This window comes from Strongylocentrotus purpuratus, unplaced genomic scaffold (assembly GCF_000002235.5).
Source record: "Strongylocentrotus purpuratus isolate Spur 01 unplaced genomic scaffold, Spur_5.0 spur5_scaffold_2, whole genome shotgun sequence".
Taxonomy (NCBI): domain Eukaryota; kingdom Metazoa; phylum Echinodermata; class Echinoidea; order Camarodonta; family Strongylocentrotidae; genus Strongylocentrotus; species Strongylocentrotus purpuratus.
In genome coordinates, this window is record NW_022145605.1 from 16,250,388 (window position 1) to 16,269,133 (window position 18,746).

The following is an 18,746-nucleotide window of genomic DNA, read 5'->3' on the forward strand; positions in this document are numbered from 1 at the left end:
TGAGCATAGAAATTAAGAAGCTCGAGGCAAGTATAAGGCCCGACACCATGTGCTTTACACATGTCACTATGAGCACATGAGAGGCGTGTTTTATATCGAAGGTGATTTCCAGCAAGATTTTATGAGTCTGTTTTTATTTTACTGGCTCAAACAACCTACTGCAAGATAAACAATCCCGAATCAATTACAGCCATGTTCTCTCAACATACAATTCCCATACCAGAGCTCACGATTAGCTTTATGCAGTTTGAAGACGAAAGGTCTTCATAAAATTCACAAAGATTTAGTACACATTATATCGCTCCTTATCTTCTGTCTGTTTATATCCTATTCTTATTAAGCTATTACTCCGTAACTTAATATAACAAAAGAAGTTTCAGTCAACAAACAAAAGAGTAGAGATGAATAGAGAGTTTTTTGTGACGACTGATAATTTAATCACTATTTATCAGAAGAACAAGACTGAACGGAACATCAAATATCGAATATATTTTTAACGAATCAAAGAAAGCGTTTGTCATACCATGCGGTGCAACTATACATTTCATTCAGTTCTTTCGTGCTTCAAAATTAATGTCTGACAAAAACCCAAAAGTTTTTGAGAACTCAATTTCGAATAATTTCACTAGCCTTGTCCGTCAGCTGTTTAAATGTGCAAACATGGACATGACTGTTTGAAGGTTTGCATGGTGGTATGAATAATCGCGGTAGAGGTTTACGGTACACCATGTGTAAAGTCCTAGAAGGACTAAGGAAAGTGGATAGAAAATAGAAGTGAAATAGAAAGGCGAGAAAGTGGAGGTTGGAAGGAAGAGTATCTTTCGGAAGTGAGTATAGTCCTGAAAAGGACTGTAAACCAGAAAGTTGTAGATAGGATGAGAGGTTTGAGTAGAAGACTGGATTGAGTTGGAGAGTTGAGTAGAGTTGCAGAGCAGGAGCAGGAGAGTAGACTCGACGTTTCGGACAGGTTGACTGTCCGTCTTCAGGAGTGAGTGAGTGACGGACACTCCTGAAGACGGACAGTCAACCTGTCCGAAACGTCGAGTCTACTCTCCTGCTCCTGCTCTGCAACTCTACTCAACTCTCCAACTCAATCCAGTCTTCTATTCAAACCTCTCATCCTATCTACAACTTTCTGGTTTACAGTCCTTTTCAGGACTATACTCACTTCCGAAAGATACTCTTCCTTCCAACCTCCACTTTCTCGCCTTTCTATTTCACTTCTATTTTCTATCCACTTTCCTTAGTCCTTCTAGGACTTTACACATGGTGTACCGTAAACCTCTACCGCGATTATGGACATGACTTGTCATATATAATCCGAAACATGATTTCGATCGGCAATACAATAGCTTATAATGGTATGGCCTTTGGCTTGATTTGAAACTCTTTGAGATTGTGTTGTAGACATACTCATGTAATCATAATCGATACTTAGTAACAGGTCATACAAATTCGTCAAAAATATTATGTACAATGTAATGTGAACGCTCTTTATCAAAGAAAGATTTATTTTAAATAGTATATAAAGATAGTTCTGTAGTAAATTGGTGAAGGCATTAATTTAATGATGATGTGGCTGTCGTGGGTTTAAAAAGAATACGGCAATATCATCATAGTTTTCCATAACTTTAAAAAAAAAAAATAATATACAGTGTGCGTCACAAATCACTTTTACATTGATGCATTATCTACAACAGCACGCTTGATTAATCATGAGAAACCAGTTACAACATTTTTAATTATGTTCATGCAACCAAAATATGTCGAGAAAGTATATACATTTTAGATCTACAAATCTAGAAGTGTTGTTTACGAGGCTTAAAGTCTGCCCTATTCGCAATGATTGTTCAACGATCCTCAGACAATAAGTGTTCCACGGTCAATATCTTACTTTCAACGAAACCCTCACTTAAACCCTAGTGCCAACGACGTGATATTTACATTTGTTAAATATTCACAACAATTTGCATGGTGACTTTAATGGAGCATTATGTTTTTATGGCCCCAAATTGCTCTTAAATCATTCAGATTCTTTTTTCAGGCAGAAGCATCCTTTGTGGATTTACTAGAGCTACCCTGGTTTCCTTGAGGTATGGTCATCTTGGGGTTCTTTGAAATGGGTTGAAGCTTTGACTTACCTTTCTCAGGCTTTTTTTTCTTTTCTTTGATATTAAGAAAAGTATAAAGGACTGGGTTTAAGGAGGAGTTGATTGGTAAGATGAAGATCACAGTCCAAGCGTACAAAGAACTAGGCAAGACAACCAGTCCTGTTTGGGTAAGAATACCCATAACAATGATGGGCATCCAGCAGGCGAAATCGGTTCCTACGATAAACGCCATTTTCCTTGCCACCTTAATATCCCTCCCTCTCATTTCTGTGTTTCCAACGGATCGAGAGGATTTCTTTACTTGTATGAACATCGACGTATAGCAAGCCAACATAAACATGTACAATACCATGTTAATAGCGATGAAGATGACAACGGAGTATATCCATGAGGGGCGAATGTCACTACTGACTTTCTCGTAGGCGACAACAAAATCTTCAGCCGCTTCCGATTCTCTAAGGAATCGCAGGATGCCAGTTTCTCCCGAATCTACGTGCAGTGGCAAACCAAGACACACATCGGAAAGGCCATAAGCGCCAGACAGAACTGAGTCGAGCACAAACGGCACAAGAGCAACAACAAAAACAAACACCCACATCAGGATCAGAAGTACACCGGTCACTTTGATACTCAACCGATTTTTCCCAAAAGGAAAGACTATGCAGATCGTTCGGTCAAGAGTGATTAATGTTAGTGTTAGAACAGACAGTTCACTTGACAGGAACGCCAGAACACCCGCCACTTTGCAGACAGTTGAATTGCGCCACCATGGCGCACTTAAGAAGAAGGCATCACCGAAAAAAACATCAGCTGATGTTATGATGAGCATGTAGACGCCCATAATACAGTCCGCGATAGCTAGATTAATAATTAGGAGGGTTTGAACACTCGTTTTCTCCTCCTGACGAAATCGTAGAGCAAGTACCATAATGTTCCCAACCAGAGAAGTTACACCTATGATCCAGCCAAAGATTCTAAGTAGGAGACTTGGATAGAGTCGGCCGCACGTGTCCAAGGGATTTTGAGGAGATGTTCTGGCGCAGCTTACGTTCTCTGTATGACCTACAAGACAACATATCCTGCTGTCAGATGTAGACCTAAAAGAATGAAGCAAAGCTTAATTAATTACTATTTCGGGATAATAGTGAGAAAAAAATGTTAAAAACTCCTGCACTCGGTTTTTAAAATATCAACAAAATCTCGGTGAAGTTATAATTGTTTTTGTAAGTGATGAATTGGATCTTAATCAGTTGATCGATTGGAAGTGGACACGCGGCCTCCCAGTTACATTTCCTAACGCGTAACCGAACATTAGAATGGGTTAATGACCGGTCTATATCACTTTCTTACAACCGGTCGGTTACTCGTCTAAACCTAAAGCCAATCGACAGTACATCTGCGAAATTTGGGGTCAGGTGATCGTAAGCGTAAAAGAAAAAGAAATAATTGACATCATCATTTTCGGACATTATTATATAATTATCCACTGTAGGTACCTTCGACTATTGCCTCGACTATTCCAATGGTGCCTTGTGGCTTTGGTGGATAATTCTTAATAGCGCCATCACTGATGCGTGTTATTTCTGTCACACATTATCACAACTTTACTAATTTCTTGAAAAGTAAATGTACTCACACAGCTGTGAGAGAGGATAGGTTTTGGGCCATTTCTGGTTCTATAGTTGGAAGGTATACGTCGACAAGGAATCTGAAAGGGAAAACCGTTTAAACCATTATTTATAGAATCTGATGCGTCATGCCAGTTACATTGAAAAATTGCAATTAGATCTGAAATTTGTTATCAGATGTAAAGCCCGTCGCACATAAGGCGACATATCGATTCATTTAAAGTCAATTCAATGGAATATTTGTTATCTTGAATCTCTTTTTTCACATCAACTCAGGTGATGAACTTGTAGGCTATATAAATAATGGCAAGCAATTTAGCAGAGCATATTAACAGTTTAAACACACTGTTATAGTTCCTGCGCTATTTGAGTCTGTGAACGTAGTGGATGCAATTAGCCAAAACGACAGTTTGGAATAAAATATTTTACAGCATAGTATATTCAGGTTACGTTCCATGATTTGACTTGACTGTGAAGAAAGCATTTTAATCTTGAAATGATGTAACCAGGGGACGGATGGCTTTAAATCCTCCCCGAGGGACTTGGTCGTGCTGATTAATGCCTTACCAAAGGGCACAAGTAAATTGACTTGGTTTCGAACCAGGGACATCCCGGTTACGGGACCACTGCTCTACCACTGAGCTCTTACACCTCCTTTGAATGGTAATGGTATTATCGATGGGAAAGTATGAGTCGCCTATTCGGAAATATGAAAGTGTGTTTATCTCTGAGGATAGATATAAATGAAAGAAAAACAGAACTACTTTCTATTTAAAAAAAACAAAGAATAAAAATGTATTTTCGCTACTTACAGATATTCAAGGTTCCGGAATTTAGCGAATGCGTTGTCGTCTATTCGTAGTAAGGGGTTGTAACTCAGATCTCTTTGATTTAAAAAAATGTATATACAGAAGAAATAGTTTTAACTATAAGCGTTTGCTCAATTTCAGTGTTATTTCAAGATGTGCTCCTAGGTTAATATCTATTTTTAAAATACTATATACATCCTGAATGATTAATTTTGTATAGGTAGAGAAAATTCCAGTTAATGAAATAAATTATCACTTTACATTGTAAATATACAGGTATAATAAATACCGGATCATTTTATCAAAACTATAGCAGTCATCAAATTCATTCTTATCAGTAATTTATTAAGCATCCTTAAAACTATTATCATAATCATGAATATCATTATTATAAATATTCTTCTTCTTATTATTATTATTATTATTATTATTATTATTATTATTATTATTATTATCATTAAATTATCATTACTACACTTGTATTACTATTTATTATCATCACCATTAAAGGTAATACAAAGTTTTGGTATGGGGTCATGAATTTGGTTCAAATGAATATGTAGTGACTTGAACTTTACAAAGGTCACAAATGTTTATCAACATTGTACATAGCCAGCATTTTAACCATTCCTTTTGTTAGTACTTTACGTTCAGCCAGCTTCAATAACAATAACAATTTACAGCTGCACATTCTACATATTCTCTGAGTTAATTTCATCCATGGAACCACCCAGCAACAAGAGTGTTATTTTAGTTACTCCAATCGGATCGCACCTTATTGTTTTAATAAGCCAATCATCACACTTTTAGCGCACTTGGATAAGTCTCCACACACGGTTTTTACTCACTTCTCCTGTCTTCAGTTTTCATCATCGGACGTGTTTTATATAGGACGTTTTCGGATTATTCAACAAGCTTCTTCTCATTAGTTTTCACGTTAATAGCGAGTTTCATCATCATCATTTTATTTGAGGACTAAATCGCAAATTAGATTTGTCTTCTATTTAATTTCGGGAAGTGTGAACTGTAAGGTTGTGTGCCTTCATCATATTCGCGTTAATTTCGCTAGCTAGCTAGTCGCGCTCCTCGTGCTGATTCTTCACTTCGCTTTATCGCTCTATTCATCCTCTTCATGATTCGCCTTCCAGTTTCTTTCTATACCCGAGATATCAACGCTGAGGATTATTATAAACGGTAAGAATACTCATTTAGTTTCTACACAACATTTATTCCTACATTGGTGACCCCGAATTTTTTGTTCTTCTACGAGCGATATTTTCTTTTGTGTGTATGATGACGACGACATCACCGTCAACGGAAATGCCCGACTCCGACCCCGCCGCGGCCGCGACGGCACCGGGCAGTACCGGGCCAGCTGTTACTGCTTTTGGACTCAAGTTACCGCCGTACTGGCCGGGCGATCCGGCACTCTGGTTCGCCCAGGTGGAGGCGCAGTTTTTGACGCGGGCTATTACGCGACAAGAGACTAAATTTGCACATGTCATCAGCTCATTACAGCCTGAAGTAGCACAGGAGGTCAGGGACTTCATAATTGCCCCCCCTGCTAAGGATCGCTATGACAAACTGAAATCTGAACTCGTCAAACGAACTGGCGTTTCCGAACAGAAGAGAATTCACCAGCTTCTTAATGCGGAAGAGTTAGGTGACCGCAAGCCTACTCAACTTCTTCGTAGAATGCGACAACTACTAGGAGAATCCACATTAGAGGAAGGGATTTTGAAGCAGCTTTTTCTACAACGCCTACCGAATAATGTCAGAATTATTCTTGCTTCGTCATCCGACTCTGTCTCCATCGAACAATTGGCGGAGTTGGCGGATAGAATCTTGGAGATTTCTTCCCCATTTTCTTTGTCTGCTGTAGAGTGCACGCCTGCTAGTACTACTGTTTCCTCATCACCGCCACAAGTTTCTGCGGAGGTTCAACAGCTTTCCAGGCAAGTCACACAACTCACAGCACAGGTGCAAGCTCTGACTTCTTCCCTCCAGGAGGATCGTCGTAGTCGAAGTCAGCATCGCGATGCATCTCATCCACCTCGACGTCCTTCCAGATCCAAGAGTCCACGGAGACAACAGCATCATCAAGGAGCTGAGTGCTGGTATCACTGGACTTATGGTGATAGAGCTCGCAAGTGTGTGAGCCCGTGCTCGTCCAGCCGCCGACATTCGACATCGCATTCGACACCTTCAACCTCGCAGTCATACCCTCAGGGAAACGACCTAGCCAAGGAATAGCGGCGACAAGTTCCCTTGGCGACAAACCTCATAGTCGTCTTTTCTTCATTTTTGATAAGAACTCAGGCAAGCGTTTCCTGGTTGACACAGGAGCCGAAGTGAGTATTTTTCCCCAGTCACTGTTGGAGAAATCTCAATTTTCATCGGTCGGAGCGTCGAAGATCCAACTTCAAGCAGTCAATCATTCGCCGATCAACACTTTCGGTGAGCGATCTTTTACTTTGGATCTTGGATTGCGACGAGTGTTTCGCTGGATTTTTATTGTCACAGATTTGAAGACGCCTATATTAGGAGCGGATTTTCTTACTAACTTTGGTTTACTCGTCGACGTGAAACATCGCAAGTTGATCGACACTAAAACCAATCTTAGTGTGTGTGGATTCGGCTCCTACACTGGGACTATCAGCCCCATGTATGTGAGAGGGGTTTCTGATGACCGCTTTCACGTTCTCCTCCGCAGCTACCAGGACATTACTCGCCCGGTATACAAGCCCGACGGTGTGAAGCACGGGACTACTCATCATATCCAGACACGAGGTCCCCCTGTTGCAGCTCGTCCTCGGCGCCTCGCTCCTGATCGTCTTAGAGTAGCTAAGGCCGAGTTCGACCACATGTTAGACCTGGGCATTATTCGCCCATCGGACAGTAATTGGGCTTCTCCACTCCATATGGTCCCAAAGAAGACCCCAGGTGACTGGCGACCTTGTGGGGATTACCGCGCCCTCAACTCTCGGACAACTCCTGATTGTTACCCGATACCCCACCTACAAGATTTCTCATCCTGCCTCAGTGGTAAGACGATTTTTTCTAAGATTGATTTAATTCGTGCTTATCACCAGATCCCAGTCGAGCCGTGTGATATCCCGAAGACTGCAATAACCACTCCATTCGGACTTTTCGAGTGGGTTCGCATGCCCTTCGGACTTCGAAACGCTGCTCAGTCTTTTCAACGGCTGATGGATGAAGTTGTTCGTGGTCTCCCTTTTGTCTTTGTGTACCTCGACGACCTGCTCGTTGCCAGTACTACGGATGCCGAACATGTGACACACCTCCGCCTACTTTTTGATCGACTTCGTGAGTATGGCATTGTCATCAACACTTCCAAGTGTCAGTTTGGTGTATCTTCATTGACTTTTTTAGGCCACCACGTGGATCAGCATGGTATCTGTCCTCTCAACGACAAGGTGGAACACATCCGGAAGTTTCCTACTCCAACTTCACTCACTACACTGAGAGAATTTCTTGGTCTCATGAACTTTTACAGACGTTTTATTCCTCACTGTGCTGAAGTGCTCCAACCTTTGACAGATCTACTTAAAGGCAGGAAGAAGAAGAAAGAGTCTATCACACTCAATGAAGCTGAGCTCTTAGCTTTTAATCGAGCTAAACAGGACTTAGCTGACGCTTCTATCCTTGTGCACCCTCGATCTGGAGTTCCTCTCTGTTTACTCGTCGATGCATCAGACTATGGTGTAGGTGGAGTGCTCCAACAGTTAGTGGACAACACTTGGCAGCCACTCGCTTTCTTTTCCAAGCGACTCCAGCCGGCAGCAACTCGGTACAGCACGTTTGGACGCGAGCTGCTCGCTGCCTACCAGAGCGTGAGACATTTCCGCCATATGCTCGAAGGCCGGACTTTCACCATCTTCACCGATCACAAGCCCCTCACCTACGCTTTGCAGGCTAAGCCGGGCAGACACTCACCCCGAGAGATTCGACACCTAGATCTCATCTCACAGTTCACCTCTGATATACGTCATATCAGTGGTAAGCACAACACTGCAGCCGACGCCCTCTCTCGCCTGCCTATCAGTGCCGTCGACTCAACTTCCATTGTCGATTTTGCTGCCTTAGCTCGATCACAGAAGGATGATGAGGAGTTTGCCGACTTGTCAGACACTTCGCTCAAGCTTGAGTCGATACCACTTCCAGGCACACTCACCACTTTGCTTTGTGACATTTCCACTGGGAGTGCCAGGCCTCTAGTGCCAGTTTCGCATAGGAGAACAATTTTCAATTCACTCCACGGATTATCACACCCTGGTGCTAGAGCAACTCAGAAGGTGATAACAGAGCGTTTCGTTTGGCCGGGAATCAAGCGCGACATCAGGAACTGGACGCGTACCTGTCTGGAGTGTCAGAAGTGTAAAGTTCATCGACACACCAGAGTACCTTTGGGCACATTCGCATCCCCAGATGCTCGATTCTCGCATGTTCATATAGACCTCGTGGGTCCACTTCCTCCTTCGGAAGGTAATAGCTATCTCTTGACTTGTGTTGATCGCTTTACCAGATGGCCAGTAGCTATTCCGATCCCGGACATTACTGCCGAGACGGTAGCACGGACTTTTGTGGCCAGATGGGTGGCGAATTTTGGCACACCGGCAACAATCACTACAGACAGGGGGAGACAGTTCGAGTCCGCCCTTTTCCTCGCCCTCACCAACCTACTCGGCACTACTCGTATTCGGACGACTTCATATCATCCGGCCTCGAATGGGTTAGTAGAACGCCTACATCGTCAGCTCAAAGCTTCGATCAAGACATATAACACTGTACGCTGGACTGAAGTGTTGCCCCTTGTACTATTGGGGATACGCACAGCTGTCAAGTCCGACATTGGATGCTCCTCAGCTGAGTTGGTGTTTGGGACAAGCATTAGGTTGCCTGCCCAATTCGTAGAACCGACGAAGCCAGACACAGACATTGATCCGGCGAACTATGTACATAGACTGAAAGAGCTGATGAGTAAGCTACGCCCCACCCCTCCTCGCAAACAACGACATGCTAGTACCCAGATTCATGCTGACCTTCATTCTGCTAGCCATGTATTTCTACGCCAAGATGCAGTCAGGAAACCCCTAGAACCGCCCTACAGGGGTCCATTCCCAGTTCTCCGCCGTACTGACAAGTTTTTCTCCATTGACATTAATGGTAAGCGTGTGAACGTCAGTGTAGAACGTTTAAAGCCTGCATTCTTAGAGGATTGCGCAACTCCGGAGATCGCACCACCACACGACGATATCCCGTCATCATCGACCATGGTTCGGCCTCCACGCGTAGATCCCCCGTCATCGTTGGTCGCAGATCGACTGCCGAGCTCTGCTTCTACCCCGCCTGTCGAGCCGCGAAAGACGCGATCCGGCCGGCATGTCAGGTGGCCAGCACGCTATGTGGAATGTTTTGGTTATGGCTGAAGACAATTATATTGCCATCTTGGATTCAAGTTTCTTGCGATTGTTGCGACATCGTCTCATATGTATTTGCTGTAAATATATTTCTTCTACATGTATTTTGGACAGTACCATTTTATCGATTGCTACTCATTCTATCTCGCATCACTCTTGGGGGGTGCTAGATGTAGTGACTTGAACTTTACAAAGGTCACAAATGTTTATCAACATTGTACATAGCCAGCATTTTAACCATTCCTTTTGTTAGTACTTTACGTTCAGCCAGCTTCAATAACAATAACAATTTACAGCTGCACATTCTACATATTCTCTGAGTTAATTTCATCCATGGAACCACCCAGCAACAAGAGTGTTATTTTAGTTACTCCAATCGGATCGCACCTTATTGTTTTAATAAGCCAATCATCACACTTTTAGCGCACTTGGATAAGTCTCCACACACGGTTTTTACTCACTTCTCCTGTCTTCAGTTTTCATCATCGGACGTGTTTTATATAGGACGTTTTCGGATTATTCAACAAGCTTCTTCTCATTAGTTTTCACGTTAATAGCGAGTTTCATCATCATCATTTTATTTGAGGACTAAATCGCAAATTAGATTTGTCTTCTATTTAATTTCGGGAAGTGTGAACTGTAAGGTTGTGTGCCTTCATCATATTCGCGTTAATTTCGCTAGCTAGCTAGTCGCGCTCCTCGTGCTGATTCTTCACTTCGCTTTATCGCTCTATTCATCCTCTTCATGATTCGCCTTCCAGTTTCTTTCTATACCCGAGATATCAACGCTGAGGATTATTATAAACGGTAAGAATACTCATTTAGTTTCTACACAACATTTATTCCTACATATATATTGGAAGCATATGCGATCCTTCTATATTCAGTGATCGTTGTCGCGGTTGAAATCGAGTCTAAAGTTATGAAATTTTAAATAATACACTCTTTTTGTTGTATAGCTCCCTCTCAAGGTCAAGATATTAATTAAGCTATAAAACAACGTTTCTTGACTAAAATCGACCAATTTGCTATTCTCGTTTGAAAGTTATATATCACATCTATATATTCTGATATTTTCATGGTCGCAGCTACCATTATACGGCTGTAGGCGCTATTTGAAATTTATCAAAATTTACCAGGAGCACTGGTATATTTTTATATTCAATTTTTCTCGAAAGCAGAAGTGTTTTCGAGGCTAAATTTTCTAGTGCTTATGATACAATCACAGGGGCATCCAAATATATCCAAATTGTAAAGAATCGCATCTACTCAATTTTCAAAATTTCCCAAAACTTTGTATTACTTTTTAAAGGTAATACAAAGTTTTGGTAAATTTTGAAAATTGGGTGGATAGTGATTTTTATATATTGTGATGCCCCTGTGGATGAATTATAAGCACAACAATTTTTAGCCCCTAAAACACTTCTGCTTTTGAGAAAAATGGAATAAAAATTTACCGGTGCTATAATTTCCAAACGGAAATAGCTAATCGGTTGATTTCAGTCAAGAAATATTGTTTTATAGGTTAATTAATATTAGATCACTGAAAATAAGGAATAAACCATTAATACCGCTTTGAATTGCATAGGGAGAGCTTGAAAATCAAGCTGCAATTTTATTCAATCTATGAATGCAAAAGAGACACAAAACGATCATAAATACATGTACAATCTTTGCACATATAAATGAAGACTGATATATCCAAATATCAACTAAGCTAATGAAAGCTAAATGCCTACATCAAATTAACTGTATCCACTTCAAGCTCGACATATACTACCATTGAATCAAATGCAGCTTGATTTTCAAGCTCTCCCTATGCAATTCAAAGCGGTATTCCTGGTTTATTCCTTATTTTCAGTGATCCAACAATTCAATTTCTATGGCGACATTTCCTGGCTAACTAAAACAACATAGTAAGACTTTCGTCTCCTGAACATCCTTTCCTAACGAAAGAAACATGGCGTCTGCGAACACGTCGCTCTTAACTAGAATTAGCATAAATTTGCTCTGAACTAGAATTAGCATAAATTCGCTCTGAACTAGAATTAGCATAAATTCCATACGCGCTATGGTAGACGTAAATTAAGCTACGGTGTCTTCTGAAATAAAAGGAAAATAATTGAGCTAACTCCTGGTTTGTCATCAAACCATCCTTCCCCCCACCACTAAAAAGGTAGTAAACATGGGAACAAATCCTAATACATGTAAAAGAAGAATATTTACAGATTACATACAGTACAGGTATCACAACTGTCGTTGTAACAAAACAACTTTTCAAACCCTAATACTCCAGATTCTAAACCAATTTAGCTTTGATATAATATTTTTCAGTATAAATCCCTGAAAATAAATTGTTACAACGAATGTAATATCACATATGATACGCTAATAGTCTAATCCTCCTCGTAACCCTCTGCCGGGTATATCACTACAATCTTCTGAATTGGACGTCGATACTCTGCCCCTTTAGACATTACTTTAACTGTCCTAACCTTCCCATCAGTCCCAGGATACACTTGAACAATCCTACCTAAGGTCCATTACCCCCTAACTGCATTATGATCAGACAACATTACAACAAAGTCAACTCATACATTACATCACGCGTCCAGCTCTTCCTGGAAGCTTCGGACGATACGCCGAACTCAGAACGGTGTCTCAGATTCTTAGTCTCTTTGAAGAAGGACACCCATTTCATCTTTTCATCATGCGGAAGCACCTCATCCCATCCTAGGCCTAATTGCCACAGTCTTTGCATCCTGGTCTTAGTTCGCAAAAGGAAAGCAGCAGCAAATCCTATCGGATCGAAGAGGCGAGCTGTGTTGCTTAGAAACTCTCTCTTTGTTAGAGTTGCATTATCTCTCCTTCCATCCAAGTTCACCTTATTAGTGGTGAACGAGCCCTTTTCTTGGTTCCGAGCGATTCCCAACACTTTCTTCTCTGAAAGTGTTTTCAAGAGGTTGATTTCATCTGTACATAATGTGTTGTCATTCTCTTTCAGTGGTCTGTTAGACATCCATCCGTTCACCCCAAAACCTCCTTCTGCTAACACCTCATCTACTTCTCTGGTCAGCTTTCTTGCCTCATCTTCAGTTTGAACTGAGATACATATGTCATCCATATATGTATTCTCCTTTAACACACAGGCAGCCTGGGGTTGCATATTCTCTGCTTCTTCTGCAGTCTGTCTCAAAGCAATCTGTGCCATAGTAGACGCAACGGCAATGAGGTTCTCCCAAAATCTCATCAGAACTCCAAACAGTGAGATCAGCAATTCTAGTCCCTTATACCAATAGTCGTTGAGACCGTGCCCTTGAAACTTTGACGATGAGTTGAAGTCAAAGCGCACTGCATGGGTGCTCTTCTGTTCAGGTCTCACGACTGCATGGTGCAAGATGTGATGCACTGGGCCTTTACACTCAATCTCCTTCTCAGTTAGATTGCGAGCAAACCCCATCTCTACCATTCTGGTCATCTGAGTTTGGTATGCTCGACTATGCTCTGGATTCTTGAGCAGTCTCTTCTCGAAACATTGCAACTTCCTTTCTGCTTGCCACTCGTTGTCTGTGAGGTCTCGGGAAGCTGGCTTCGTCATTCCTGCAGAGCTACATTTGCAGCTACCACCTCTAACTCCCATCGTCTCTGTGCTCCCAAAGCTGGACATGTCCACTGGTTTGATTAACTGGACATGGAACACTCTACCAGACGAGGCTATCTGATTTGGTGAAGATCCAAAAACGACCCATCCGAGAGGATAACATCTAGCAGTGTAACGCTCCCCTTCTCTTGTCTCTCCTCCATGAAACTTGTTGTGGTCAACTCCAATAAGCAGATCAACAGGTCCACTTCCTCTACGAAGATCTTTCTTCTTCAGAGTGAACTGCTGGGCTATGGCGTCAATCTTCACTTCTGCTATGTCGTCGTTTATACATGGCAACCCAATAGCAGAAACCATATGAACTTTGCCTTTCTTACCCAATGCTTTCACTGGCACTTTGTACATGCAAGTCTCAAGTTCTTCTGCTGCTCCACCTAGCTTCGTAATGGAGATTGATGTCCTCTTTCCTTGCAATTGTAGATCATTGGCAAAAGACTGTTTGACCAGCGAAATCTGAGATCCAGAGTCCAGCAAAACATTACATCTCTTCTTAACATCATCTTGCCCGATGGCTTCACCTATCAGTATCGGTAGCATCGACTCCACCACTGACAAAAGTAACATCATAATTACTCCTACTTTGAAAATGTAGCAAAGGATGATGGTAAGACTTGCACTGGTCTCCATCAATAGTCTCTGTGCAGCGTCTCTTTCTGTTGCATGTAGACATTCTATGTTCCTGGCTTGCTTTCTTCAAACAACTAAAGCAAGCATAGTTGTCTTTTACCAGCTGCACTCGTTCTTCCTGAGACTTGGACACAAACTTCTTACATTGGTCAGTCCAATGGCCATCATTGGATTTACACATCCAACATTGGTACTCCGTCCTTGCTGGTGTTGTCGATATCTCATTAACAGCACCACTGGCTCTTGCATCAACTGGTGCTGATGATCCGAGTCTAGCCTTCAACTCTATTTCCATCCATTGCAAGAGAGAATCCATAGTTGGTAACCTGCCTTCTTCTTGGCTGCGAAACCACATCCTTCGGTCATCGATACACATCTTTCTCTCGATGAGAGCCAACATATGATTGTTGTTCATATCATTGGCCCTTCCTATCTCGTTCAAAGAGTTGAAGCTTCTGCGAATTAGGTTGACGAAACTGCAAAACCTATCATCCTCTTCTGGCTTCAAGGGCTTCATCTTGGAGATGTCGTTAACAACAACATCTGCGACCATCCTAGGATCACCGTAGTGTAGATCCAGTTGTCTCCAAGCTGCTTCATAATCATGCCCCAATCCCTGAATATTCTGCAGAGGCTTTCCAATCAAACATGATCTGAGTATCATAAGGGCATCTCTACCTTCATACTGCCGGTGAACCACATGTTGAAAATCAGCTTTAAAAGCGTGATATTCTCGTATGTCCCCACTGAATTTCGGTAGTTTGGGTCTCTCCATCTTGAAACAAGACGACTCTGCTCTCATCACTGGTCTCTGTACTTGACTGCTATATGTATCTACAGGAGAAGGGTTCTCTGCATCTGTAGGCTGATCATGACTAGCCGCAGCTGTCTCTCCAACAAGGTCCTTAACTCTGACCTTCAGCCTCAGAAATACTCTCTGACATTCGTCTATATACTTCTCCTCTTCCTCAAATACAGCATCATCTTCGATGATTTCGGTTAGAGCTTCATGTTTAACCTGAAGATCTGTGTAGGCCTGTTCATAGTCCTTTTCTGCCTTGGTTATCTCATCATGTGGACGACTCTCCTGTACCAAGAACTCCAAGGCGTTCCCGAACCGTGTAAACCTGGCCTTAGCACCTCTCCGTTTCAGCTTCAGGCTCTTTTCTGTCTCAGTCATAATTCCTCGCTAGACTTCGTATCCGATTTCTCAAAGAAATTTAATTGTTGGATCACTGAAAATAAGGAATAAACCAGGAATACCGCTTTGAATTGCATAGGGAGAGCTTGAAAATCAAGCTGCAATTTGATTCAATGGTAGTATATGTCGAGCTTGAAGTGGATACAGTTAATTTGATGTAGGCATTTAGCTTTCATTAGCTTAGTTGATGTTTGGATATATCAGTCTTCATTTATATGTGCAAAGATTGTACATGTATTTATGATCGTTTTGTGTCTCTTTTGCATTCACAGATTGAATAAAATTGCAGCTTGATTTTCAAGTTCTCCCCATGCAATTCAAAGCGGTATTCCTGGTTTATTCCTTATTTTCAGTGATCCAAATATCTTGACCTTGAGAGGGAGCTATACAGCATAAAAAGTTGATTATTGACATTTTCATAACTTTAGACTCGATTGCAACCGCGACAATGATCACTAAATATTGTCGGATCTCATATGCTTCCAATATTTATATTTGAACCAAATTTATGACCTCATACCAAAACTTTGTATTACCTTTAATGCTCTTATTATTTTATCATCATTACCATTATTACGATCATTATTATTATAATTATTATATTCATTTTTAATATTTTAATTATCATTATCATTAGCATCGTCATAATCGTCTCATATCACCATCATTATCATGTTTGCGTTTAACATTCTAATGAACAGCTGAATATATTCAATAGATATTACTTTTTTAATCATACAGTTTTCTTTCTATTGTCCTTGATTTTTTTTTCCTTCATTCATAAAATATATAAATTAACATCGGGTTTCAACTAACAACATCCGCAGGCTTTCCAGTCCATCAAAAGCTCCGCGAGGTATATAGCTGATGAAATTCGATGTCAGATTTCTGTTCAGTTGGAGGAAGAGCGAGAGACAATTTTACATTTCATATTAGTAAAGAAATCGTATATATTTTATACCCCACCACCATGACATAAAAATAACAATTTGCTCAGGTTTTTCATTCATATGCAATATCATAATTAAAATATATGGCGTTTATTTAAAGAGACAGAGCAAATGACAATGGAATATCTTTCAGAAACACGGAATAGACGTTAGATGGTAAATAGAACATGAAATCTAAAAAGGATTACTTAAGATGTGTAGTTTCTTGCATGATATCGAAATCAATGAAGTAATGCATGCATACATCAAAAGGGGCAAATACCTTCGATTAAATACAAAACGATACAGAACAATCATATTAAGAGCAACTATTGCCTATTAAACACCGAATAATCAACGTCGTTTTTATAGAAATTCTTTATTCAAAAGAATTATGATCGATAAACAAGATTACATAATTGAAGTCGTAGCCATTATACCGGGTCCATTGCTTATAATAGCAAATGATGTTTAACCACATGCATACAAACTAGTCAAACATAAACAATAACAATTATAGTATTCAAGTGAATGAATACTTGTAATTGTTTAATATACAAAATGTGTAAACTTACAAAATCCGTAAAGATGATAACCCTTGAAAAGTACCTTCCTGTATTTCGGTAATGTTCAGGCCCTCGAGATAGCTGCATAAACAAGTTCACCAAAGAATATTTATCTCATTCTTAAAACATAAATAATCATATTTGGCATTTTTTCAGCAGATATGTAGTCGTCTTAAGAAATCGCAAAGACTTCAAGAATGTAACGATCCCATAAAAATCATACGAAACGTCATCGAAATTAATTTAGGTTGATTTTCGGAAATTCTTTGGGATTGTGTTCTGTAAACGTTTTCGAGTTAGACAAAATATGGAAATACACGTTAAAGACATAATCTTGAGTTCTCGCAAGGACTAAAAGTAACAAAGAATAGAATTAAAATTGAAAATACGAGTCTATAAGCATGTACTATTTGCTAACGATTTCGAAGACAAATGTGTATAATTCAACTAACGGGCTGACAAAGTCATTATATTAAGCTAGTAATTCCAACACTTATAACACGTGGTCTCATTAATTTTGATGCAAATTTGATTTTTGATAGAGAACAATGCGGATATTATTTAATTCAATTAAGGTGCTTCCTCTTCTTTTCCTTCTTCCTCTTTCCCCCCCCCCCCTTCTTCTTTTGTTCCTTTTTCTTCTTCTTCTTCTTCTTCTTCTTCTTCTTCTTCTTCTTCTTCTTCTTCTTCTTCTTCTTTTTCTTCTCCTGCTCATCTTCCTCGTCCTCCTCATTCTTCCTTGGACTAGTCCAGGGGGTAAGTGTCCGGATACGCAAGGAAGAATGAGAAGGAGGAGGAGGATAACCACCGCCAGTCAACTACCCCCCGGATACCTACCCCGGACAACTACCCCCAGACAACTACCCCCAAGGACAACTACCCCCTAGGACGACTACCCCCGGACAACTAACCCCCAGTCAACAAACCCCTAGGACGACTACCCCCGGACAACTACCCCCTAGGAGATTTGTCCTAGGGGGTAGTTGTCTGGGGGTAGTTGTGCGGGGTAGTCGTCCTAGAGGGTGGTTCCCTAGATGGTAGTTGTCCTACGGGTAGTTGGCCGGGGGTGGTTATCCGAGGGTGGATGTCCAGGGGGTAGGTCTAGAACGTCTTCCTTGACATGTCATTCCCAAACCAGAATGCGATATTAATCTTTGAATTGATCAATACTACTGTATACGTACTAAATCTCTTAGGTTTTGCTGTTTAACATGTGAGAAAGTGAAAATGCTGTCATAGTGGAAATGAAGCAATCTTCTTCTTTCTATCAAGTGAAAGAGAATGAACAAGGATGATGAAGAACTTACAGAAAGTGACAGTTTGAGAAGCTTCTGAAAAATCCCGGTTCCATTGAGAGAAGAGTACCAGTGCTGAATGCCCTGGTCAACGAGAGAAGGGCATGGGAGTTTACAAATAATCTATTCATACCCTTACTAAGTTTTGTAATTGTTCAAGTATGTGAAACATTGAATTGTCCCAATTTATGTTCCTTGTGAATGTGACATGTAAATCTTACATCTAAAGTATTCACTTACGAAAACACAAAAACAATCAAATTTATTGAACACAAGGGTTAATGTTTTAGTTGTTAACTGCATATCTTTACTTTTAAAAAGAACTTTGATGTTTTACCGGTAGGAAAGACGTATTGCAAGATCTTAATATGAATGGAGACAGATATATTTATAAAATCGTTTGAGGATTTCTTCGGCTTGATTTAATTCAATGTATTTAAAGACCTCTCAAGGGAGACAAGAAAAGTGATCTTCATAG

At 40.7% G+C, this 18,746-nt stretch overlaps 3 protein-coding genes across 3 annotated transcripts; 1 reads left to right on the forward strand and 2 right to left on the reverse strand.

The window, feature by feature from the left end:
• Positions 1–1,279: 1,279 nt before the first annotated feature.
• Positions 1,280–3,194, reverse strand: LOC105442522 (G-protein coupled receptor GRL101-like). Its single transcript, XM_030991045.1, has one exon. The coding sequence runs from the start codon at positions 3,037–3,039 to the stop codon at positions 2,041–2,043; it is 999 nt and encodes a 332-aa protein (XP_030846905.1). The 5' UTR covers positions 3,040–3,194; the 3' UTR covers positions 1,280–2,040.
• Positions 3,195–5,868: 2,674 nt separating this feature from the next.
• On the forward strand, positions 5,869–6,801 carry LOC115926400. Its single transcript, XM_030991082.1, has one exon. The coding sequence runs from the start codon at positions 5,869–5,871 to the stop codon at positions 6,799–6,801; it is 933 nt and encodes a 310-aa protein (XP_030846942.1).
• A 5,763-nt stretch (positions 6,802–12,564) lies between these two features.
• On the reverse strand, positions 12,565–15,457 carry LOC105438616. The gene is made up of 2 exons (XM_030991083.1): positions 14,266–15,457; positions 12,565–14,198 (listed from the first exon to the last, which is right to left on the reverse strand). Exons 1-2 carry the CDS (start codon positions 15,455–15,457, stop codon positions 12,565–12,567), a joined length of 2,826 nt encoding a protein of 941 aa, XP_030846943.1.
• Between the last annotated feature and the right edge of the window lie 3,289 nt (positions 15,458–18,746).

Excerpts from the sequence above, each read along its gene's own strand:
- LOC105442522 (XM_030991045.1), bottom strand. The coding sequence starts at position 3,039 with ATGGTACTTGCTCTACGATTTCGTCAGGAGGAGAAAACGAGTGTTCAA.
- LOC115926400 (XM_030991082.1), top strand. The coding sequence starts at position 5,869 with ATGCCCGACTCCGACCCCGCCGCGGCCGCGACGGCACCGGGCAGTACC.
- LOC105438616 (XM_030991083.1), bottom strand. The coding sequence starts at position 15,457 with ATGACTGAGACAGAAAAGAGCCTGAAGCTGAAACGGAGAGGTGCTAAG. Across the intron at positions 14,199-14,265 it reads GACTATTGATGGAGACCAGT|TGGTGGAGTCGATGCTACCG; the intron begins GCAAGTCTTACC and ends TACTTTTGTCAG.